The 25,237-nt window shown below is 30.0% G+C and overlaps 1 protein-coding gene across 1 annotated transcript; it reads left to right on the forward strand.

The window, feature by feature from the left end:
* Positions 1–1,776: 1,776 nt before the first annotated feature.
* On the forward strand, positions 1,777–21,524 carry ppk27 (pickpocket 27). Its single transcript, XM_075301982.1, has 7 exons — positions 1,777–1,907; positions 7,446–7,652; positions 10,013–10,315; positions 10,377–10,837; positions 10,903–11,083; positions 21,218–21,330; positions 21,400–21,524. The coding sequence occupies exons 1-7, from the start codon at positions 1,777–1,779 to the stop codon at positions 21,522–21,524; spliced, it is 1,521 nt and encodes a 506-aa protein (XP_075158097.1).
* Positions 21,525–25,237: the final 3,713 nt, after the last annotated feature.

A 25,237-nucleotide genomic window follows, 5' to 3' on the forward strand; every position in this document is an offset into this window, starting at 1 on the left:
TTTGACAAAATTTTCTATAGAAATAAAATGTTGACAAAATTTTCTATAGAAATAAAATGTTGACAAAATTTTCTATGGAAATAAAATTTTGACAAAAGTGTCTATAGAAATAAAATTTTGACAAAATTTTCTATAGAAATAAAATTTTGACAAAATTTTCTATAGAAATAAAATTTTGACAAAATTTTCTATAGAAATAAAATTTTGACAAAATTTTCTATAGAAATAACATTTTGACAAAATCTTCTATGGAAATAAAATTTTGACAAAAGTGTCTATAGAAATAAAATTTTGACAAAATTTTCTATAGAAATAAAATTTTGACAAAATTGTCTATAGAAATAAAATTTTGACAAAATGTTCTATATAAATAAAGTTTTGACAAAATTTTTCTATAGAAATAAAATTTTGACAAAATGTTCTATAGAAATAAAACTTTGACAAAATTTTCTATAGAAATAAATTTTTCTACAAAATTTTCTATAGAAATACAATTTTGACAAAATTTTCTATAGAAAAAAATGTTGACAAAGTTTTTTATAGAAATAAAATTTTGACAAAATTTTCTGTAGAATAAAAAGTTTCTATGGAAATAAAATTTTTACAAAAGTTTCTATAGAAATGAAATTTTGACAAAATATTCTATAGAAATAAAATTTTGACAAAATTTTCTATAGAAATAAAATGTTGACAACGTTTTTTATAGAAATAAAATTTTCAATAGAAATAAAATTTTGACAAAATTTTCTATAGAAATACAATTTTGACAAAATTTTCCACAGAAATAAAATTTTGGCAAAATTTGCTATAGAAATAAAATGTACACCTTTTCGCAGAAATAAAATTTTTACAAAATTGTCTGCAGAAATAAAACTTTGACAAAATTGTCTATAGAAATAAAATTTTGCAAAATAAGAGTTTTTTTAGAAAATGTAAAAATTTGTCCAAATTGGTCTAGATTTAAATATATGTATACTTATATTTTTTCTGTTGTTTAAGAAAATTCCATAGTTTGAAGGAAAAAATTAGAGTTAAAAATTGTTAAAGTGTCTTTAGCGGTGATATGAAGTTCAACGCAATTTAAAAAAAAAAAAGTTTACTTATTTCAGAAACTTATGAACGCAATTTAAGTAAACTTCACCTATTTTAGGAAAATATTAACGATTTTTTTGGTAAACAACTTTTTTCTCATTTTTAGTTCAAAGTAAGAAATAACTAATTAAAATAAGGAAATTGAACTATGAACCTAAATAAAGTTATTCGGATATAAAAAATTTCGTTCACTTTTTTTTGAGGGACTACCTATTAATTTGAGGTAGTCCCATGTAAACCGATTGAGCATATTCAAACCCACCAAATGTGGTTGCTATGACCTCATCTATGTAGCTAGAAACGTGTTGTCTTTACTAAAAGATTTTTATCAATTTTGGCATTAGGTGACAAACCATCGAACCATCATCGCCAATCAACCTAACCAATATTGACCATAGAAAACATGTTTGGGCATTGTACTGCAATTATTTATCAATCATTACAATTTTTATTAAAATCATAACAACACTATACCGACAAAGGTTAAAACTCTTAGATGAAGTTAGTCTTCACCTGCATATGCGTGAACAAATGTCATCAATAGTGAGTCGCATTGACACTCTACGTTTTGGTGGCTTTTAATATTTTCTCAAGTGAAATCATCTAATGCACTTTCTTCTTTTGGGCAACCGTTAACTCCATTGTTTTTCAATCGAATGGTCAAAGTTTAATAAACTTTTCGTAATGCCATCATCGTCATCACCATCTTCAGTATTGTATGTGGCTGCTAAGGAGACATTGGTTGAGTATTTCCAAAAAACCAGCCTCAATGGATTTGGCCTTTTGTATTACATACGACGGCGAAAGTATCAAAGGTATGGAGCTGGCAATATATGTTAGCATAAATGTATGAAGCGCAGGTGCTGAATGTACTTTGCTGTTTGTAAAATGTATGGAGATGATAGGAATTTTTGGGGAAATCAGTATTATTAAAATAAACGACATTATTGTTTATAATGAAATTATATATAGTGAATATTTCGAAAAAAACTACGTATGTTGTAGTACTTTTAAAAACAATTAAAAAAACGGAATATATGAATGTCTTATTTTGTATAAAGTGATTAAAATCCAATTAAGTGCAGATTTTGTATTGACAAATGTAATTACAGTCATTGGTTATATGATGAAATAGGTGTTACATTCCATGAGTATGTATTTGAAGATTTTTCAAGGTTTGTCACTTGAAAGAGTTTATGAAAAAGTGAAACAGGCTTATAGCCGATATGCACCTCTAACGAAATTTCTGCTACCCACCCCCAGAAAAAGACGACGATATTTTTTATAACCGATGTAACTTCTTTTTAGTTCATGAAAAATAGTTTATTTTAGTTCAATTTTGTCAAATGTGAATTTTTTTTTATTATTTTAATTAGTTTTTGCTAATTAAACTAAAAATGTGTAAAAAAATGAACTCAAAATGTGTAAAAAAGTTCTATACAAATTAAGTATACATTTTATTTCTATAGAATATTTTGTCAAAATTTTATTTCGATAGAAAATCTTGTCAAAATTTTATTTCTATTGAAAATTTTGTCAAACGTTTATTTCTATAGAAAATTCAGACAAAATGCTATTTCTACGAGTATAGAAAATGTTGCCAAACTTTTATTTCTATTGAAAATTTTGTCAAAATTTTATTTCTATAGAAATTTTGTAAAAATTTTATTTCTATAGAAAATATTGTCAAAATTTTATTTCTATAGAAAATTTTGTGAAAATTTTATTTCTATAGAAAATTTTGTCAAAATTTTATTTTTATAGAAAATTTTGTCAAAATTTTATTTTTATAGAAAATTTTGTCAAAATTTTATTTCTATAGAAAATTTTGTTGCAATTTTATTTCTATTGAAAATTTTTATTTATTTCTATAGAAAATTTTGTTGCAATTTTATTTCTATTGAAAATTTTGTGAAAATTTTATTTCTATAGAAAATTTTGTCAAAATTTTATTTCTATAAAAAAAAAAATGTCAAAATTTTATTTCTATAGAAAATTTTGTCATATTTCTATTTTTATAGAAAATTTTGTGAAATTTCTATTTCTATAGAAAATGTTGTTAAAATTTTAGAATTTTTAGATTTTTTTTAATTTTATTTTTATAGATTTTTTTCAAAAGTTTATTTCTATAGATTTTTTTTTCAAAATTTTATTTTTACAGAAATTTTTGTCAAAATTTTATTTCTATAAAAATGTTCCCAAAATTTTATTTGTATAGAAAATTTTCTCAAAATTTTATATCTATAAAAGTTTTCTAAAAATTTTAGTTTGTATAGAAAATTTTGTAAAAATTTTATTTTTACAGAATTTTTTTCTTTCAAAAATTTATTTAGATAAATATATAGATAAATATAGATTGAAACATATTGTTAATATCTCTGATGAATAATCTTATTTGTAGCAATATCTAAAAGATAAAATCTCATCCAAACATTGTAATTATAATGAGAAATGAAGACTAATAAAGACGAATTCAAAAAATTGAAATTGAAAATTCTTTCAAAAATTTATTTATTTAATTTTTTTTTTTAATTTTACTTTTATAGAAATTTTCTCAAAATCTTCTTTCTGTAGAAAATTTTGTCAAAATTTTATTTCTATAAAGATTTTTGTCAAAATTTTATTTCTATAAAGATTTTTGTCAAAATTTTATTTCTATAGAAAATTTTGTCATAATTTTGTTATTATAGGAAATTTTGTGAAATTTCTATTTCTATAGAAAATATTTTTAAAATTTTACCTCTATAGAGAATGTTGTTAAAATTTTACTTCTATATAAATTTTTTCAAACTTTTCTATAGAAAATTTGGTCAAAAATTATTTTATAGAACATTTTGTCAAAATTGTATTTCTATAAAAAAATTTTGTCAAAATTTTATTTCTATAGAAAATTTTGTCAAAATTTTATTTTTATAGGAAATTTTGTCATAATTTTGTTATTATAGGAAATTTTGTGAAATTTCTATTTCTATAGAAAATGTTTTTAAAATTTTACCTCTATAGAGAATGTTGTTAAAATTTTACTTCTATATAAATTTTTTTCAAACTTGTTTCTATAGAAAATTTTGTCAAAATTTTATTTCTATAGAAGATTTTGACAACTTTTTATTTCTATAGAAAGTTTTGTCAAAATTTTTTTAATTTTATTTCTATAGATTTTTTCAAAAGTTTATTTCTATAGACATTTTTGTCAAAATTTTATTCTATACAAATTTTGTCAAAATTTTTTTTCTATAACAATTTTCTCAAAATTTTATTTCTATCGAAAATGTTCCCAAAATTTTATTTCTATAGAAAATTTTCTCAAAATTTTATTTCTATAAAAGCTTTCCTAAAATTTTATTTTGTATAGAAAATTTCGTCAAAATTGTATTTTTACAGAATTTTTTTTCTTTCAAAACTTTATTTCTATAGATTTTTTTCAAAAGTTTATTTCTATATTTTTTTTGTTTAAATTTTAATTTTATACAAATTTTCTCAAAATCTTCTTTCTGTAGAAAATTCTGTCAAAATTTTATTTATATAGAAAATTTTGTTAACATTTTATTTCTATAGAAAATGTTCCCAAATTTTTATTTCTATAGAAAATTTTCTCAAAATTTTATTTCTATAAAAGTTTTCTTAAAATTTTATTTTGTATAGAAAATTTTGTCAAAATTTTATTTTTACAGAAGTTTTTTCTTTCAAAATTTTATTTCTATAGATTTTTTTAAAAGTTTATTTCTATAATTTTTTTTTAATTTTTTTTTATAGAAAATTTCTCAAAATCTTCTTTCTGTAGAACATTTTGTCAAAATTTATTTATATAGAAAATTTTGTCATCATTTTATTTCTATAAAAATTTTCTCAAAGTTTTATTTCTATAGAAAATGTTTTCAACATTTTATTTCTATAGAAAATTTTCTCAAAATTTTATTTCTATAAAAGTTTTCTTAAAATTTTATTTTGTATAGAAAATTTTGCCAAAATTTTATTTTTACAGAATTTTTTCTTTCAAAATTTTATTTCTATAGTTTTTTTTTTCAAAAGTTTATTTCTATATTTTTTTTTTAAATTTTACATTTATAGAAATTTTCTCAAAATCTTTCTGTAGATTTTTTTTAATTTTATTTCTATAGAAATTTTTGTCAAAATTTTATTTCTATAGAAAATTTTGCCAAAATTCTATTTTTATAGAACATTTTGTCAAAATTTTATTTCTATAAAAAATTGTGTCAAAATTTTATTTCTATAGAAAATTTTGTCAAAATTTTATTTTTATAGAAAATTTTGTCAAAATTTTATTTTTATAGAAAGTTTTGTGAAATTTCTATTTCTATAGAAAATGTTTTTAAAATTTTACCTCTATAGAGAATGTTGTTAAAATGTTACTTCTATATAATTTTTTTCAAAATTTTGTTTCTATAGAAAATTTTGTCAAAAGTTTATTTCTATAGAAGATTTTGACAAATTTTTATTTCTATAGAAAGTTTTTTCAAAATTTTATTTCTGCAGTTTTTTTAATTTTTTTCTATAGATTTTTTCAAAAGTTAATTTCTATAGATTTTTTTTCAAAATTTTATTTTTACAGAAAGTTTTGTCAAAATTTTATTCCTATAAAATTGTATCAAAATTTTATTTCTATAAAAATTTTCTCAAAATTTTATTTCTATAGAAAATGTTCCAAAAATTTTATTTTATAGAAAATTTTCACAAATTTTTATTTCTACAGAAAGTTTTGTCAAAATTTTATTTCTGCAGAATTTTTTTTAATTTTATTTCTATAGATTTTTGCAAAAGCTTTTTCAATAGATTTGTTTTTCAAAATTTTATTTTTACAGAAAGTTTTGTCAAAATGTTATTCCTATAAAAATTTTGTCAAAATTTTATTTCCATAAAAATGTTGTCAAAATTTTATTTCTATAGAAAATTTTACCAAAATGTTATTTCTATAGAAAATTTTCTCAAAAAGTTATTTCTATAAAAGTTTACTTAAAATTTTATTTTGTATAAAAAATTTTGTCAAATTTTATTTGTACAGAATTTTTTCTTTCAAAATTTTATTTCTATAGATATTTTTTCAAAGTTTATTTCTATAATTTTTTTTGAGAAAATTTCTATAAAAGTAAAATTTAATAATTTTATAGAAATTTTCTGAAAATCTTCTTTCTGTAGAAAATTTTGTCAAAATTTTATTTATATAGAAAATTTTGTCAACATTTTATTTCTATAAGAATTTTCTCAAAATTTTATTTCTATAGAAAATGTTTTCAAAATTTTATTTCTTTAAAAGTTTTCTTAAAATGTTATTTCTATAGAGAATTTTGCCAAAGTTTTATTTCTATAGTAAATTTCGTCAACATTTTATTTCAATAGAGAATTTTGTCAACATTTTATTTTATCAAAATTTTATTTCTATAGAACATTTTGTCAAAGTTTTATTTCTAAAGAACATTTTGTCAAAATTTTATTTCTATAGAAAATTATTTCTATAAAAATTTGTGAAGTACCTTTTAGTTGGAGTGAATCTACCAAAACATCAAGAATTATACTAATCTAGCAAACGGTAAAAAATCTACCATTTTTCGTAGAATTCTACCAATTTTGGGAAACCGTGTTTCCGTCGCCATTTTTATCTTTTTTCTTTATTCTCTCTCACTCTGACATTTCTAAACATAGGTATGCTTACACAAAATATCTAAGATAATGTCTCTGGATGTTATATTTAAGAAAATGTATGTCACAAACCTAGTAACATATTCACATATATCTCTCAAACACGTTATACTGGTTTGTAAACAGTATATTCTTGAATTGAAAAACAATGTGCAAACAATTTGAGTTGCAAACATATAATTTTGACACCGAAACATATGAAAAAAAATCTCTTTTGTCCGTGTATGTGATCACCAGAGAAAGCAGGAACTTAAATTTTTAGCATATTAATTTAAGTGCAAGCACATAATGTTCTTAAACTAACATAACATGTTTGCGACATATATGTTAATATGTTAAAACATATTTTGTTTGGGACATACATTTTTTTAATATAATATGTTTGGATGCAAACATATATTAATTTAGAAATTTCCTATAAACCTATATGTGTTTAAAAAGACATACCAATCAATAAACCAATTAGCGCCTTAAAAATACACACAAAGAAAATTTCATTAAAAGTTTTTTCTATCAGTGTATTCCTAAGGTGAAACATAATATGTTTGAACAATAGAAACAATATTTTGTTTGAGCTAATCCTGAAAATATATATGTTTGAATCAGAATGTGTTTGGAAGTATATGTTACAGAAGCGATTTATTTTCATGGAGTATTTGTATTGTATTCACTTTGTATTTTTCTTTTTTACTCCACAGAATATTCTGGTTTATGTTCATTGTAATGGGTGTAACATTTGCCACATATGTATGTCTGACAACAATGACATCGTTTCTAGCAGAACCTACAGTTACTGCCTTGGATCCACAGGAGTATACAATTTGGGATGTTCCATTTCCATCGATAGCCGTATGCAGTAACAATAAGCTAAGTCATAAAGCTATGAAGAAATATTCAGAGAATATGTTCGTACATAATTATATGCTGTACAATACACTTAGAGAAATAATCTATAACAAACGGTTTAATAATGATTGTTTTAAATAGTTGAAAAGAAATTTTTTCAATGTAAGTGAATACAAGTATATACGGCCGTAAGTTCGGTCAGGCCGAATCTTATGTACCCTCCACCATGGATTGCATAGAAACTTTCCATTTCCATCGATAGCCGTATGCAGTAACAATAAGCTAAGTCATAAAGCTATGAAGAAATATTCAGAGAATATGTTCGTACATAATTATATGCTGTACAATACACTTAGAGAAATAATCTATAACAAACGGTTTAATAATGATTGTTTTAAATAGTTGAAAAGAAATTTTTTCAATGTAAGTGAATACAAGTATATACGGCCGTAAGTTCGGTCAGGCCGAATCTTATGTACCCTCCACCATGGATTGCATAGAAACTTCTACTAAAGACAGTCATCCACAGGTGAATTACTTCGGTTGCGGTAACACTTGCCGATGGCAAGGTAAAGGGTGATACGGTCAAAATTTGGTCAATATAAACTTGACGTATTTCTTTCAATTTTGCATTTAAAAAACCTGAACATCCCTAATTTTGAAGGTGTGTGTGTAGAATGTTGCTCCTATTTTGATTTTGGAATTCACTCTTGAGTTGTCAAAATGCCGTCCAAGCAAGAAGAGCAGCGTATCAAAATTTTGCTCGCGCATCGCGAAAATCCGAGCTACTCGCACGCCTAGCTGGCAAAATCGCTAAAAGTTGTCAAATCAACCGTTACAAATGTAATTAAAGTGTTTGGGAACGTTTGTCGACAGCCAGGAAGTCTGGAATGGGGGGAAATCGAAAACCGGAAGCCGCTGAGACGACAAAGAGAGTTGCCGGTAGTTTCAAACGAAACCCTAACCTCTCTCTCCGAGATGCCGCAAATAAGCTGGGTGTATCGTCTACAACCGTGCATCGAGCCAAAAAACGAGCCGGACTATCGACTTACAAGAAGGTAGTGACTCGAAATTGCGATGATACAAAATACGACGGCCAAAGCGCGATCCCGGAGGCTGTACACGACGATGCTGATGAAGTTTGACTGCGTGGTAATGGACGACGAAACCTACGTCAAAACCGACTACAAGCAGCTTCCGGGACTGGAGTTTTATACGGCAAAAGAGGAATGGTAGCAGATATTTTCAAGCACATAAAACTGTCGAAGTTCGCAAAGAAATATCTGGTTTGGCAAGCCATCTGTACCTGTGGCTTGAAAAGCAGCATTTTCATAGCTTCCGGGACTGTCAACCAAGAAATTTACGTGAAAGAGTGTTTGAATAAACGTCTGCTACCTTTCCTGAAGAAACACGGTTGTTCCGTACTGTTTTGGCCGGATTTGGCATCTTGCCATTACGGTAAAAAGGCCATGGGGTGGTACGCCGCCAACAACGTGCAGGTGGTTCCCAAGGACAAGAACCCTCCCAACACGCCAGAGCTCCGCCCAATTGAGAAATACTGGGCTATTGTCAAGCGGAACCTAAAGAAGACCAAAAAAACTGCTAAGGACGAGCAGCAGTTCAAGGCAAACTGGCTTTCTGCGGCGAAGAAGGTGGACAAGGTGGCTGTACAAAATCTGATGGCAGGTGTCAAGCGTGAGGCCCGGCAATTCGGATTTGGAAAAGCGAAAGCCTAACTGAATATTTTTCCTGAATTTGATTTTTTAAATAAACGATTTTGTCAAAATTTTCTATAGAAATAAAATTTTGACAAAATTTTTTATAGAAATAAAATTTTGACAAAATTTTTTATAGATATAAAATTTTGACAAAACTTTCTATAGTAATAAAATTTTAACAAAATTTTCTACAGAAATAAAATTTTGACAAAATTTTCTATAGAAATAAAATTTGGACAAAATTTTCTAAAGAAGTAAAATCTTGACAAAACTTTCTATAGTAATAAAATTTTAACAAAATTTTTTATAGAAGTAAAATTTTAACAAAATTTTCTGTTGAAATACAATTTTGACAAAATTTTGAAATTTGCTCCTCCAAGAGGCTCCAGAGGTCAAATCTGGGGATCAGTTTATGTGGGGGCTATATATATTTATGGACCGATATGAACCAATTTTTGCATGGTTGCATGGATGAAATTTGCTTCTCTTCATATTATACAAATTTGTTTTCGATATTACGAAAACACCTCTATCCTTAATGTGATTTTTTATAAGTGATTATTTTTTTTTCTGTGTACGAGTATGTTACACATGTAACATATAATAGTTTGTTATTGACTGTTCTCTTGGTGTATTTACCAGTGAATTTCTTCAAAACATGGTATTTTACTGATAAATTTCTTCTACCTCATCACTTACAGCACAAGTGGATTTTTTGATTTCAATTTACCCGAATATTGGCTGAAGAAACTTAAGCTTTTTGCAGGATTATTCAATACTGATTCCATAGACTTTGATGAAGCTCTCGATTTGCAGACTCAACTCGAACGTTCAAATGGCCATATATTCAATGTGAGGGAAGTCCTAAAAGGACTTGCTCCTAAATGTGAAGATTTGCTCTTGGAATGTTATTGGTCAGGACAGCCATTGCGATGTAAGGAAGATTTGAAATCAGTGGCTTTTGCCAATGGTCATTGTTGTGTTTTCAATTATCTTTATGACAAGTATGTATTTCAGCATCCTAATTAAATTCAACAAACTGACCTTCTACATCTTCTTCCATAGAACACCTGAAGAATATTATTACGTCAATCGTACGGGCAAAGATATGGGTTTAGTATTATTGCTAAATAGTTCCACTTCAGATTATTTTTACACTGAGGATAATTGGAATGGTTTCAATATACAAATATTTGGTAATCAACGTATACCGGAAACATCCACCGGTGAGGTTGGACAATTTCATGTTGATGCTGGAGATTCCATTGAGATTAGACTACAACTTATCTCACAATTTACCACAAAGGAAACACAAGATCATCCGGTAGAGAAACGAGGTTGTTATTTCCCCAATGAACATAAGGATGCCAAACATGGTCTGGCGGAATGTTTGTTCACATGTCGAATGCAGAGTATTAAGTCTCTATGTGATTGTGTACCATTTTATTATTACGACAGCAAGAGCAATCATACGCAAGAGATTCAATGTTCATTGGCCCATTCCGAATGTTTGGAAAGACATCGTAGTATGTATATATTGTAAAGAAATATTTATATTATTTAAGATTGTTATTATTATTATAATTTACAGTTACGTGGCAAACCTACAGTCCACCCCCTATGGAATTAAATAAGCATTTGCAAGCTGAACTTTTAGATTCGGTTACTTGTGCACATTGTTTACCATTATGCAGCTACAATCGTTATCAATTTTTTAAGGCTAAAAGTAATCTCAAGGATGTCTTCAATTCGCCTGATAATATGAAGTTTATGTAAGTTATTCATAAATGTCCTTCGACTTAAAGTATAACAGGTTGGCTGATAAGTCCCCGGTCTGACACATAGATGGCGTCGCTAGTATTAAAAGCATATTATTTTTATATAGCACCAAACTTAAAATGATTCGTATCAAAATTTGACGTCTGTAAGTCAATTAGTTTGTGAGATAGAGCGTCTTTTGGAATGTCGTGTTTTGATAAAATACTGCTTTCTGAAGGTGGAAGCAAAAACTTGGCTTGATAATGAGTTTCCGGACTCTGCCCCAGGGAAATCAACAATAATTGATTGGTACACAGAAAAAAATTTCACGAAAATTTTTCCAATTAAAATCTTAATTGAGTTTTAAAAAATATTCAATTAAAAATTTAATTGAATCAACAAATTTTTTAATTGAAATAAAAATCAATCACACAAGTTAATAGTATCAATTAATTTTTTAATTGGATCAATTAATTTTTTAATTGACTGTCAATTAATTTTTTAATTGATACTATCATTTCTGTGATTGAAGACATTTCAATTAAAAAATTAATTGGATCAATTAATTTCGTGATTGATTCAGAAAAATTTTTTTTTGTGTGTATGCAAAATTCAAGCGTGGTGAAATGAGCACGGAGGACGGTGAACCCAGTGGACGTCCGAAAGAGGTGGTTACCGACGAAAACATCAAACAAATCCACAAAATGATTTTGAATGACCGTAAAATGAAGTTGATCGAGATAGCAAAGGCCTTAAAGATATCAAAGGAACGTGTTGGTCATATCATTCATCAATATTTGGAAGCTCTGTGCAAAATGGGTGCCGCGCGAGCTCACATTTGACCAAAAACAACAACGTGTTGATGATTCTGAGCGGTGTTTGCAGCTGTTAACTCCTAATACACCAGAGTTTTTCCGTCGATATGTGACAATGGATGAAACATGGCTCCATCAATACACTCCTGAGTCCAATCGACAGTCGGCTGAGTGGACAGTGACCGGTGAACCGTCTCCGAAGCGTGCAAAGACACTCAAAAGTACGCTGGCAAAGTAATGGCCTCTGTTTTTTGGGATGCGCATGGAATAATTTTTATCGATTATCTTGAGAAGGGAAAAACCATCAACAGTGACTATTATATGGCGTTATTGGAGCGTTTGAAGGTCGAAATCGCGGCAAAACGGCCCCATATGAAGAAGAAAAAAGTGCTGTTCCACCAAGACAACGCACCGTGCCACAAGACATTGAGAACGATGGCAAAAATTCATGAATTGATCTTCGAATTGCTTCCCCACCCACCGTATTCTCCAGATCTGGCCCCCAGTGACTTTTTCTTGCTCTCAGACCTCAAAAGAGGTGATCGCCGAAACTGAGGCCTATTTTGAGACAAAACCGAAGGAGTACTACCAAAATGATATACAGGAGAAAGTTCGGCCGGGCCAAAACTTAAATACCCACCACCATGAATCAAATATTAGGGTTTCCTTTGAAATTTCAGAGGGGTTTGAGGACAGATCAAGCAGAGCAGTTCAACCAGTACACTTCCTGAATATAAATTTAAAGATTTTACCTATGAAGGCTATATCAGATTCTCGATTTATAAGAAACATTTTTGTTTGAGTTTTGGAGGAATCATTAACATCTCTTATAAGTGTGTAAGAAAATTATAAAATAACGTCTTGATTTGTAATCTTAAATCTGTAGATTTTCACCCGAAAAGTAAAATGTGGAAATTTTACATTGAGTTTCAAACAATTTTCATGATCAGTGCGCCTTCTATACCCTCAAATGGACCGATAAAAACTTCATCCGATACACGTTTTTGTGACCCTAAAATACCAGAATATTTACAATTTCAGGCAAATCGGATGAAAACTACGGCTTCTAGAAACCCAAGGAGTTAAATCGGGAGATCGTTCTTATGGGGGCTACACTAAAATATGGACCGATACCCACTGTTTTCAGCACACCTCTTTATGGCCCGAAAATATCACTAGATTTCCAATTTCAGGCAAATTGGATAAAAACTACGGTTTCTATAAGACCAAGACCCCAAATCGGGAGGTCGGTTTATATGGGGACCATACCAAAACATGGACCGATGCTCACCATTTTTGGCACATCTCTTTATGGTTCTAAACTACCTGTAGATTTCGAATTTCAGGTAAATTGAATAAAAACTGCGGATTGTAGAAGTCCAAGAAGTAAAATCGGGAGATCGGTTATACGGGGGCTATACCAAAACATGGACCGATACTCACCATTTTTGCACACCTCTTTATGGTCATAAAATACCTCTAGATTTAAAATTTCACGCAAATTGGATAAAAACTACGATTTCTATAAGGCCAAGACTCAAATCGGGAGGTCGGTTTATATGGGGACCATACCAAAACATAGACCGATACTCACCATTTTTGGCACACCTATTTATGGTTCGAAAATACCTCCAGATTTCCAATTTCAGGCAAATTGGATAAAAACTACGGTTTCTATAAGACCAAGACCCCAAATCGGGGGGTCGGTTTATATGGGGACCATACCAAAACATGGACCTATTCTCACCATTTGTGGCACACCTCTTTATGGTTCTAAAATACCTCCCGATTTCGAATTTCAGGCAAATTGAATAAAAACTGCGGATTCTAGAAGCCCAAGAAGTAAAATCGGGAGATCGGTCTATATGGGGGCTATACCAAAACATGACCCGATACTCACATTTTTTGCACACCTATTTATGGTTCGAAAATACCTCCATATTTCCAATTTCAGGCAAATTGGATAAAAACTACGGTTTCTATAAGCCCAAGAAGTAAAATCGGGAGATCGGTCTATATAGGGGCTATACCAAAACATGGACCGATACTCACCATTTTTGGCACACCTCTTTATTGTCATAACATACCTCTAGATTTCAAATTTCAGGCAAATTGGATAAAAACAACGATTTCTATAAGCCCAAGACCCCATATCGGGAGGTCGGTTTATATGGGGACTATATCAAAACCTGGACCGATATAGCCCATCTTCGAACTTGACCTGCCTGCAGACAAAAGACGAGTTTGTGCAAAATTTCAGCACGATTGCTTCATTATTGAAGATTGTAGCGTGATTACAACAGACAGACAGACAGACGGACATGGTCATATCGTCTTAGAATTTCTCCCTGATCAAGAATATATATACTTTATATAGTCGGAAATCGATATTTCGATGTGTTACAAACGGAATGACAAACTTATTATAACCGTCACCATTCTATGGTGGTGGGTATACAAATTGGAAGATCGTTATAATCGTTGTATCGGTCTTGAAGGGAACTATGTTGAATAACAAAAACGAATTTTGACAAAAAAATGTGTTTTTCTTTGTTAGACCGGGGACTTATCAGTCAACCTGTTAAATTATATGTACAACGTTTCAAGGAAAATACGTCTTTAAAGTATTGAGAGCACGGTTGCCACACTCAAAAAAATTTACTTGGATCCAAAGATTTTGACCTTCCCTTAAGGTTTTTGGTATTGATTCCGAGCCAAAGACGCGGCTTCTTTAAAATAAAGAAATTTTTTAGCGACTTATTTGGTCTTAAATCTAGGATTAGTAAAATTAGAATTAGGATTCAGATCTCATTTAACGAATTTCCTTTTTCTTTTCGCGGTATATTAATAAAGTTATTCACGTAAAAACAAATGACAGCTTAAAAATTCAAATTTACACGGATACCTCAAAGTACAAAATGTTTTCTTAATTCCAAAAAAAGACCTTTAAACCAAAGATGCTAAATCTTCAAAATAAGTCTTAGCCTATATTTGAAGCTTTTTTATCTTAAATTTAAAGATTCAATGTTTCAGTTAATTTAAGAACGATTTCTTTAATTCAAAAATATGTGTCTTTACTTTAAGGAAAATTTGCCTTAGTTCAAAGACATGCGACTTTATCGGAGGGGCGCAAATTTACAAAATTTGTGTCCTAAATTTAACGAAAAAAAATTTTTGAAACAAATATTATAAACTTTATTTTAATTAAAATTTCATTATTTTAAAGAAATTTGTCCTTAATATTTCGTAAATGACACATCCCCAAAATTAGGTTGTGTAATCTTTAATATTATTTTATATATTTTTATATTATATTTTTTTCAGTGCACAGTTGGTAGAATTCTACCAAAAATGGTAGATTTTTTACTATTTGGTAGATTGGTAGAATTCTTAATGTTTTGGTAGATTTTAAATTTTTTGTAGAAATAAATATTTGACCAAATTTCGCAAAAATTTACTATGAAAATAAAATGTCTCTAACATTTAGTAAAAAAAAATCGCAAACATTTGCTAAGAAAATAAAATTTTCTATAGAAAATTTTTATAGAAATGAGGTTTTGGCAAAAAAATTATAGATATAAAATATGGTAAACCGTTTCCAAAAACATAAAATATTGCAAACATTTTCTATAGAAATAATATATTGACAAATATTTTCTATACAAATAAAATTTTACAAAAAATTTCTAAAGAAATAAAAAATTTGCAAAAATTTTCTATAGAAATAAATTTTTGGCAAAATTTTCTATAGAAATAAAATTTTTTATAAAAATTTTTTTATTTTGAATTACCAAAAATTCAAAATAAGATTTGTTTTAAATATTTCATGTTAGCCTGATACCGAAAGAGGCAATTGACATCCGAATGCATTATATCTAATTATACATTTTTTTTTAAATTTGGTAGATTTTTGGTTATTTTTTTCTTCAAATTTTGGTAGATTATTTTTGTCACCAGTGGCAGCCGTGATTGAGAGGCGTGTTCTATTTTTAAACGATATTTTTATCTTTATAATCAGTTTAGAAAAAAAATCAAGGAATTTAAGGACGATTTCTACACTGAAAAAAAAATCAGTAATTAAACTAACGCTAAATTTAACTTGTTTTTGTTGGAAAGAATTATTTGTTTGTAGTTAAATTTTATTATTTTTTCGAAATTTTCCTTTTATTAAAAATGTCTCAAAAATTTTATGAACTCAATGTGGGTAGAAAGTTCAATGACCGTAAACATAAGTTCAATATGAAATAACGGAAAATAAACTTTTCGTACGATTTCCAAAAATAGTAAGAATGAACTACAGTATGGTTAAAATGGTCATGATTTGGCGCCAATGATTCTTTAGGTTCTTTATTTTTAGTTCCTTTTTTTATATCCACCACCATAGAATGGTGACGGGGGTATAATAAGTTTGTCATTCCGTTTGTAACACATCGAAATATCGATTTCCGACTATATAAAGTTTATATAAAGGGTGATACGGTCAAAATTTGGTTAATATAAACTTGACGTATTTCTTTTAAATATTTCATGTTAGCCTGATACCGAAATAGGCAATTGACATCCGAATGCATTATATCTAATTTTACATTTTTTTTTTAAATTTGGTAGATTTTTGGTTATTTTTTCTTCAAATTTTGGTAGATTATTTTTGTCACTAGTGGCAACCTTGATTGAGAGGCATGTTCTATTTTTAAACGATATTTTTATCTTTATAATCAGTTTAGAAAAAAATCAAGGAATTTAAGGACGATTTCTACACTGAAAAAAAATCAGTAATTAAACTAACGCTAAATTTAACTTGTTTTTGTTGGAAAGAATTATTTGTTTGTAGTTAAATTTTATTATTTTTTCGAAATTTTCCTTTTATTAAAAATGTCTCAAAAATTTTATGAAATCAACGTGGGTATAAAGTTCAATGACCGTAAACATAAGTTCAATATGAAATAACGGAAAATAAACTTTTCGTACGATTTCCAAAAATAGTAAGAATGAACTACAGTATGGTTAAACAAGTAAGGAAAGTCTAAAGTCGGGCGGGTCCGACTATATTATACCTTGCACCACATTGTAGATCTAAATTTTCGATAACATATCACATCCGTCAAATGTGTTGGGAGCTATATATAAAGGTTTGTCCCAAATACATTTAAATATCACTCGATTTGGACAGAATTTGATAGACTTCTACAAAATCTATAGACTCAAAATTTAAGTTGGCTAATGCTCTAGGGTGGAACACAATTTTAGTAAAAAAAAATATGGGAAACATTTAAATCTGAACAATTTTAAGGAAACTTCGCAAAAGTTTATTTATGATTTATCGCTCGATATATATGTATTAGAAGTTTAGGAAAATTAGAGTCATTTTTACAACTTTTCGACTAAGCAGTGGCGATTTTACAAGGAAAATGTTGGTCGAAATCAGAAAAACATATATATGGGAGCTAAATCTAAATCTGAACCGATGTCAACCAAATTTGGCACGCATAGCTATAATGCTAATTCTACTCCCTGTGCAAAATGTCAACTAAATCGGAGCAAAAAATTGACCTCTGTGGTCATATGAGTGTAAATCGGGCGAAAGCTATATATGGGAGCTATATCTAAATCTGAACCGATTTCAACCAAATTTGGCACGCATAGCTATAATGCTAATTATACTCCCTGTGCAAAATTTCAACTAAATCGGAGCAAAAAATTGGCCTCTGTGGTCATTTGAGTGTAAATCGGGCGAAAGCTATATATGGGAGCTATATCTAAATCTGAACCGATTTCAACCAAATTTGACACGCATAGCTACAATGCTAATTCTACTCCCAGTGCAAAATTTCAACTAAATCGGAGCAAAAATTTGGCCTCTGTGGGCAAATGAGTGTAAATCGGGCGAAAGCTATATATGGGAGCTATATCTAAATCTGAACCGATTTGGCTGATATTTTGCAAGTTTTTCGAGACTCATAAAATATTCGAATGTTCGGAATTTTAGGAAGATCGGTTGATATACACGCCAATTATGACCAGATCGGTGAAAAATATATATGGCAGCTATATCTAAATCTGAACCGATTTTTTCCAAAATCAATAGGGATCATCTTTGAGCCGAAACAGGACCCTATACCAAATTTTAGGACAATCGGACTAAAACTGCGAGCTGTACTGTTGCACACAAAAATACATCAACAGACAGACGGACAGACAGACAGACAGACGGACGGACATCGCTCAGAATTTAATTCTAAGACGATCGGTATACTAAACGATGGGTCTCAGACTTTTCCTTCTTGGCGTTACATACAAATGCACAAACTTATTATACCCTGTACCACAGTAGTGGTGAAGGGTATAAATAGTTATGATTTGGCGCCAATGATTCTTTAGGTTCTTTACTTTTAGTTCTTTTTTTTCATATCCACCACCATAGAATGGTGACGGGGGTATAATAATAAGTTTGTCATTCCGTTTGTAACACATCGAAATATCGATTTCCGACTATATAAAGTATATATATATATATATATATATATATATATATATATATATATATATATATATATATATATATATATATATATATATATATATATATATATATATATATATATATATATATATATATATATATATATATATATATATATATATATATATATATATATATATATATATATATATATTCTTGATCAGGGAGAAATTCTAAGACGATATAAGCATGTCCGTCTGTTTGTCTGTTGTAATTACGCTACAGCCTTCAATAATGGCGCTATCGTCCTGAAATTTGGCAAAGATTCGTCTTTTGTTTGCAGGCAGGTCAAGTTCGAAGATGGGCTATATCGGTCCAAGTTTTGATATATTCCCCCTATAAACCGACCTCCCGATTTGGGGTCTTGGGCTTATAAAAACTGTAGTTTTTATCCAATTGCCTGAAATTGGAAATCTAGAGGTATTTTAGGACCATCAAAAAGTGTACTGAAAATGGGGCATCGGTCCATGTTTTGGTATAGCCACCATATGGATCGATTTCCCGATTTTGCTTCTTGGGCGTCTAGAAGGTTATTTTATATCCGATTTGTTTGAAATTGGAAATATGGAGGTATTCTAGGACCATAAAGAGGTGTGCCCAAAATGGGGTGTTTCGGTCCATGTTTTGATATAGCCTCCATATAGACCGATCTGCCGATTTTATTTCTTGGGCTTCTAGAATCCGTAGTTTTAATCCAATTTACCTGAAATTTGAAATCTAGAGGTACTCTAGGACCCTTAAGACGTGTACCGAAAATGGTGAGTACCGGTCCATGTTTTGATATAGCCACCATATAGACCGATCTCCCGATTTTATTTTTTGGTCTTCTATAATCCATAATTTTTATCCAATTTGCCTAAAATGGGAAATATGGAGGTATTCTAGGTCCTTAAGAAGGTGTGCCGAAAATGGTGAGTATCGGTCCATGTTTAGATATAGCCCCCATATAGACCGATCTCCCGATTTTACTTCTTGGGCTTCTAGAATCCGTAGTTATTACCCAATTTGCCTGAAGTTGGAAATCTAGAGGTATTCTAGGAATATAAAGAGATGTGTGCCGAAAATGGTGATTATAGGACAATGTTTCGATATAGCCACCATATAAACCGATCTCCCGATTTTATTTCTTGGTCTTCTATAATCCGTAGTTATTATCCCATTTGCCTGAAATTTGAAATCTAGAGGTACTCTAGGACCATAAAGGGGTGCGCCGAATATATTGAGTATCGGTACAGTTTTTGATATAGCCCCCTTATAAACCGCCCCTCCGATTTTCTAGATTCTAGAACTACAATTAAATATGCTGAATACTGTGCGTATCTTTCCATATTTTGGTATAGCCCCCATTAAACCGAACTCCCGATTTAACTCCTAGGGTTTCTAGAAATTGTTGTTTTTATCCGATTTGCCACAAATTGAAAATATACTGGCATTTTAGACCCATAACAAAGTGTATATGATTTAGGTTTATCGGTCCATTTGGTAAGGCCTCCACATAGACCGATTTCACTTATTGAGGTTATAGAAGGCGCATTGATCATGAAAATTGCTTGAAACTGATTGCAAAATCCAGATTTTACTGCTCGTAGTCATTTAAATAATTGGGATGAAATCCACAGATTATACATTTCAAATCAAGGCGTTATTTCATCATTTTCTTGCACACTTACAAGAGATGTTTATGATTCCTCTAAAACTCAAACAAAAAATGGTTCTCATAAATTCAGAATCTGATCTAGTCTTCATAGGTAAAATCTTTACATTTATCTGTGGGAAGCGTACTGGTTGAACTGATCTGCTTGGGAAAATATCTGTCATCAAACCCCCCTGAAATTTTCAAAGGAAACTAGTATATTTGATTCATGGTGGTGGGTATTTAAGATTCGGCCCGGCCGAACTTACTACTGTATATACTTGTTATTCTATGAGGGGGTGTCATTTCGTGAGTTGTAGTTAAAAAGTACACCAGGGCATTAAATTTACTTGGTTTTAAAAAGGCTTTCTTATGAAATCCCAATATATGGAGTATAAACTAGTTCAATTTTCGCAAGAGGAAGTCCATTCTTGGTATAAAAAAGTTTACTTTGTTTCTGTGTATAGCATTTAAGAATTGTATCAGATCTTTTAAAGCTAAATTGACCTCAGTTCAAGAAAGAATTTCCTTTTAAGTTAAGCTACCCATTTTAGGGTTTAATCGCCCTAACTCTAAATACTTCAATAGAATATTTATTGACTTCTAGGAAAATAAAATGTATATGTAAATAAATAAAAAATCGTTGTATCAGAGAAATACGCCTTCTACACAGAAAAAAATTGCACAAAAATTTTTCCAATTAAAGTCTTAATTGAGTTTTAAAAAATTCAATTAAAAATTCCATTGATTCAACAATTTTTTAATTGCAACAAGAAAACAAAATACAAAAAATAGTATCAATTTTTTAATTGACTTTCAATTATTTTTTTATTGATATTATCATTTTCGTGATTGAAGACATTTCAATTAAAAAATTAATTGGATCAATTAATTTCGTGATTGAATCAAAAAAAAATTTTTTTTTATGTGTATGCTATGCAAAAATCGAATTCGTATTTTAAGGACAATATATCTCTACGTTTGCGACAATATTTTTTCAGCATAGAAAAAATTTAGAAACTATTAAATCATTGTCGATGTTATAATGACCGAGTTATATACTCCCCTTATATTGAAAAACGTGACAATAAATCAGGCTGTCGTTTTAACCTAACCTAAGGTCTTTCATACTATGTCAATTAATTTTCCAATTTAAGGTTTATTTAATTTTTCCTTCCAGTACATCTATACCCACATATAACCCTGATATCAGCTTGGTTAAAATATATTATGAAACTCCATATGGAACTAGATATCAAAAGAATGTCCTATATAATTGGTTTGCCATATTATGTAAGTTCGCCTTCAATTCGTTCTAGTATTAAACTTTATTTTAATATATGCTATTTTCTATTCTTTTAGCAAATATTGGTGGTGTTATTGGCATTTCTATGGGTTGCTCTTTAATAAGTGGTTTTGAAATCATATACTTTGGAGTTATTCGCTTGGTGGAGAATTATTTGAAAATTAGAGCTGAAAGGAGATAAATAAACACAATAATAGTATTATACTAACAAATATGTATATTACAATATACATATATATTTTTTCAGCACAAATTTAGAAAAAATTGTAAATGTTACATATCAAATCATTTAATTGTAGAATTGTATTAGATCTCATGCATACAAAAATATTTTTTTTTTGTAGAAAAAATGTACAATGAGTAAAATATGTTTGAAGATTGAAATATATAATTTAATTAATCATTTTGTGTTAGTGTATTAGGTCATGTGCCACCGTGGTGCAATGATTAGCACGCCCGCCTTGTATACAAAGCGTCGTGGGTTCAAACCCAGTTTCGACCAAACACCAAAAAGTTTTCAACGGTGAATTACCCCACCTCAGTAATGCCGGTGACATTTCTGAGTGTTTCAAAGCTTCTCTAAGTGGTTTCACTGCAATGTGGAACGCCGTTCGGACTCAGCTATAAAAATCAGGTCCCTTGTCATTGAGCTTAACATAGAATCGGGCAGCACTCCGTGATAAGAAGAATATTCACCACTGTGATATCACAATGGACTGAATAGTCTAAGTGAGCCTGAAATATCGGGCTGCCACTATACCTAATCTAACCTAATGTTCTAGACATATGGAATGATTTCGAAAAGAAACTATTCCATACACGCAAAAAATAATTCTTTCCTTCCAAACGAAATTTTAGACAAACAAAGTTCGTTTCTAATTTGCTTTTCGCTGTAAGAAAGTTTATTTGGAACAAAAGTATATACTGTTTGTGATAAACGTTTACTCTTTTCCAGGATGTAAAAACAATTTCATAAAGACTAACTCAAAAAACAATCTTTTCTGGCTAATTGCATTTTCCCTCACATCTTTCTCACTTCCACGTGGTTTTTTAGTTCTTAGCGCCTTTTTCTGTAATACAAACAATGTAGAAGAAATTATACGATTTTATAAATTTTTAAATTTTTTACCTTTCGCCTGGACGGAGAATCGAACCGCGGACCATGCAATTTGTAAGCCAGCACACTATCCGCTGAGCTACGTAGCTATTATTGTCATCAATAGCTAACTATCCATATAAGTTATATTAATATAGCATAGCTTGCGGTGCCCACGAGCCGATTAAACAAACTTTATTTAACAGAAACAAACATTTAGTTGGGCACCGTGGAGCAGTGGTTGCTACGTCCGCCTTGCATGCCAAGGGTCGTGGGTTCGACCCTGCTTCGACCGAACTCCAAAAAGTTTTTTTTTGTTTTTTTACATATATTTCAGATATGTTCGAAAGATTCCGAAAAGATGTTCAACATTAACAGGTTGGCTGATAAGTCCCCGGTCTAACAAAGAAAAACACATTTTGTTTTGTCAAAATTCGTTTTTATTATTCAACATAGTTCCCTTCAAGAGCGATACAACGATTATAACGACCTTCCAATTTTTTGATACCATTTTGGTAGTACTCCTTCGGTTTTGCCTCAAAATAGGCCTCAGTTTCGGCGATCACCTCTTCATTGCAGCCAATTTTTTTCCCTGCGAGCATCCTTTTGAGGTCTGAGAACAAGAAAAAGTCGTTGGGGGCCAGATCTGGAGAATACGGTGGGTGGGGAAGCAGTTCGAAGCCCAATTCATGAATTTTTGCCATCGTTCTCAATGACTTGTGGCACGGTGCGTTGTCTTGGTGGAACAGCACTTTTTTCTTCTTCATATGGGGCCGTTTTGCTGCGATTTCGACCTTCAAACGCTCCAATAACGCCATATAATAGTCACTGTTGATGGTTTTTCCCTTCTCAAGATAATCGATAAAAATTATTGCAAGAGGCCATTACTTTGCTAGCGGACTTTTGAGTCTTTCCACGCTACGGAGACGGTTCACTGGTCGCTGTCCACTCAGTCGACTGTCGATTGGACTCAGGAGTGTAGTGATGGAGCCATGTTTCATCCATTGTCACATATCGACGGAAAAACTCGGGTGTATTACGAGTTAACAGCTGCAAACACCGCTCAGAATCATCAACACGTTGTTGTTTTTGGTCAAATGTGAGCTCGCGCGGCACCCATTTTGCACAGAGCTTCCGCATATCCAAATATTGAGGAATGATATGACCAACATGTTCCTTTGATATCTTTAAGGCCTCTGCTATCTCGATCAACTTCATTTTACGGTCATTCAAAATCATTTTGTGGATTTTTTTGATGTTTTCGTCGGTAACCACCTCTTTCGGGCGTCCACTGCGTTCACCGTCCTCCGTGCTTATTTCACCACGCTCGAATTTTGCATACCAATCAATTATTGTTGATTTCCCTGGGGCAGAGTCAGGAAACTCATTATCAAGCCAAGTTTTTGCTTCCACCGTATTTTTTTCCTTCAGAAAACAGTATTTTTCCCCATTTTTTTCACAATAACTAAAGATGCTTCACAAAAGACGCTCTATCTCACAAACTAATTGACTTACAGACGTTAAATTTTGACACGAATCATTTGAAGGTTGGTACTATATAAAAATAATATGCATTTATTACTAGCGACGCCATCTATGTGTCAGACTTATCAGCCAGCATGTTACATACTACTATATTAAATTTTTACTATGACTGTAAAATGTGTCTTATTAAAGACTTAAAGTCTGAAAAGAACAGTGCTTGATATAAACGAAATGGACTGTGTTATTGGTTCAAAAATATTTTTTTTATTGAAAAAATAAAAATTTGTAACAACCGAATTTTTTTGGTGATAAAAGTTTAAAATTTTCGAAGAAATTCAAAAAACTATAACAAAAGAAAAACGTTTTCGTTACACGTTTTCCAAACGTTTTTTTCTTTGCGTGTAGTGTTGTTAAATGTTTTTAAGGAAAAATTCGATACATTTGTGTGGCTCCCAGGGCCTATTTATTGTTCTCAGATCTAAAAGAATATAGCTGGGATATTTTTTGGGGTGATCCTGCAAGGTTAGGGCTAAAAAAAATAATATTGATTTCATTCCAATAGTTGATACGTTAGGGTGAAACATACGCCGACATACTGTGGAAAAAACGTAAGGTGAATATTAAAATTTGATGGCTTTACATTTCGAGATAGTTCTATTTTTCTTGAATTGGTAGTGTTTACCAAATGACCCAGAGCACATGTTTGGATGTCTCATACCCAGGGTTGCCATTTTGGCCCGATTGGACTAAAATTGGTCCAAAAAATTATTAAATTTTAAATTTGGTCCGATGGTCGGACCAAATGGAATTTGGTTGATTTTGGTCCATTTTCGACAAATCGGTAGTTTTTCAAATTTTTTCAAATTTTGCCAGAATTTTTTCAATGAAATTTTCTTTGTGTATAGACGATATATTTTTTATATTATTAGAAGGATATACCAGGTACACCGGTATGAAATGAGCGTTTTTTTGCTTGTGGCAGCCATTTTCCACACTTTTAGACCTTTCCCATAGCTTTTAAACGACCAGAAATTGTTTGTTGTGCAACATTTAACATTGCTGCTATTTGCTTTTGACTCAAAGTGTCATATCCATCCAATTCGGCGTCTTCAAACTTTTTTGGTGGTCTCCCATGTTCTTCATTTCTGACATCAAAATCTTTATTTCTGAACCGCTGAAACCATCTTTTGCATGTTGTTTCTGATACAAAATTCATTGCTTTCTGATACAAAATTCGACATTATTAACACGATGAAAAAATATGAAGTTGCCTGTTCAATGATTTGATGTATATAAAGTATTTTTCACAGATG

Source organism: Haematobia irritans, chromosome 3, assembly GCF_050003625.1.
Source record: "Haematobia irritans isolate KBUSLIRL chromosome 3, ASM5000362v1, whole genome shotgun sequence".
Classification (NCBI taxonomy): domain Eukaryota; kingdom Metazoa; phylum Arthropoda; class Insecta; order Diptera; family Muscidae; genus Haematobia; species Haematobia irritans.

Coding starts and splice junctions, on each gene's coding strand:
- ppk27 (XM_075301982.1), top strand. CDS start 1,777: ATGCCATCATCGTCATCACCATCTTCAGTATTGTATGTGGCTGCTAAG. Junction 10,316..10,376: donor TTCAATTATCTTTATGACAA/GTATGTATTTCA, acceptor CTTCTTCCATAG/AACACCTGAAGAATATTATT. Junction 21,331..21,399: donor TAATTGGTTTGCCATATTAT/GTAAGTTCGCCT, acceptor CTATTCTTTTAG/CAAATATTGGTGGTGTTATT.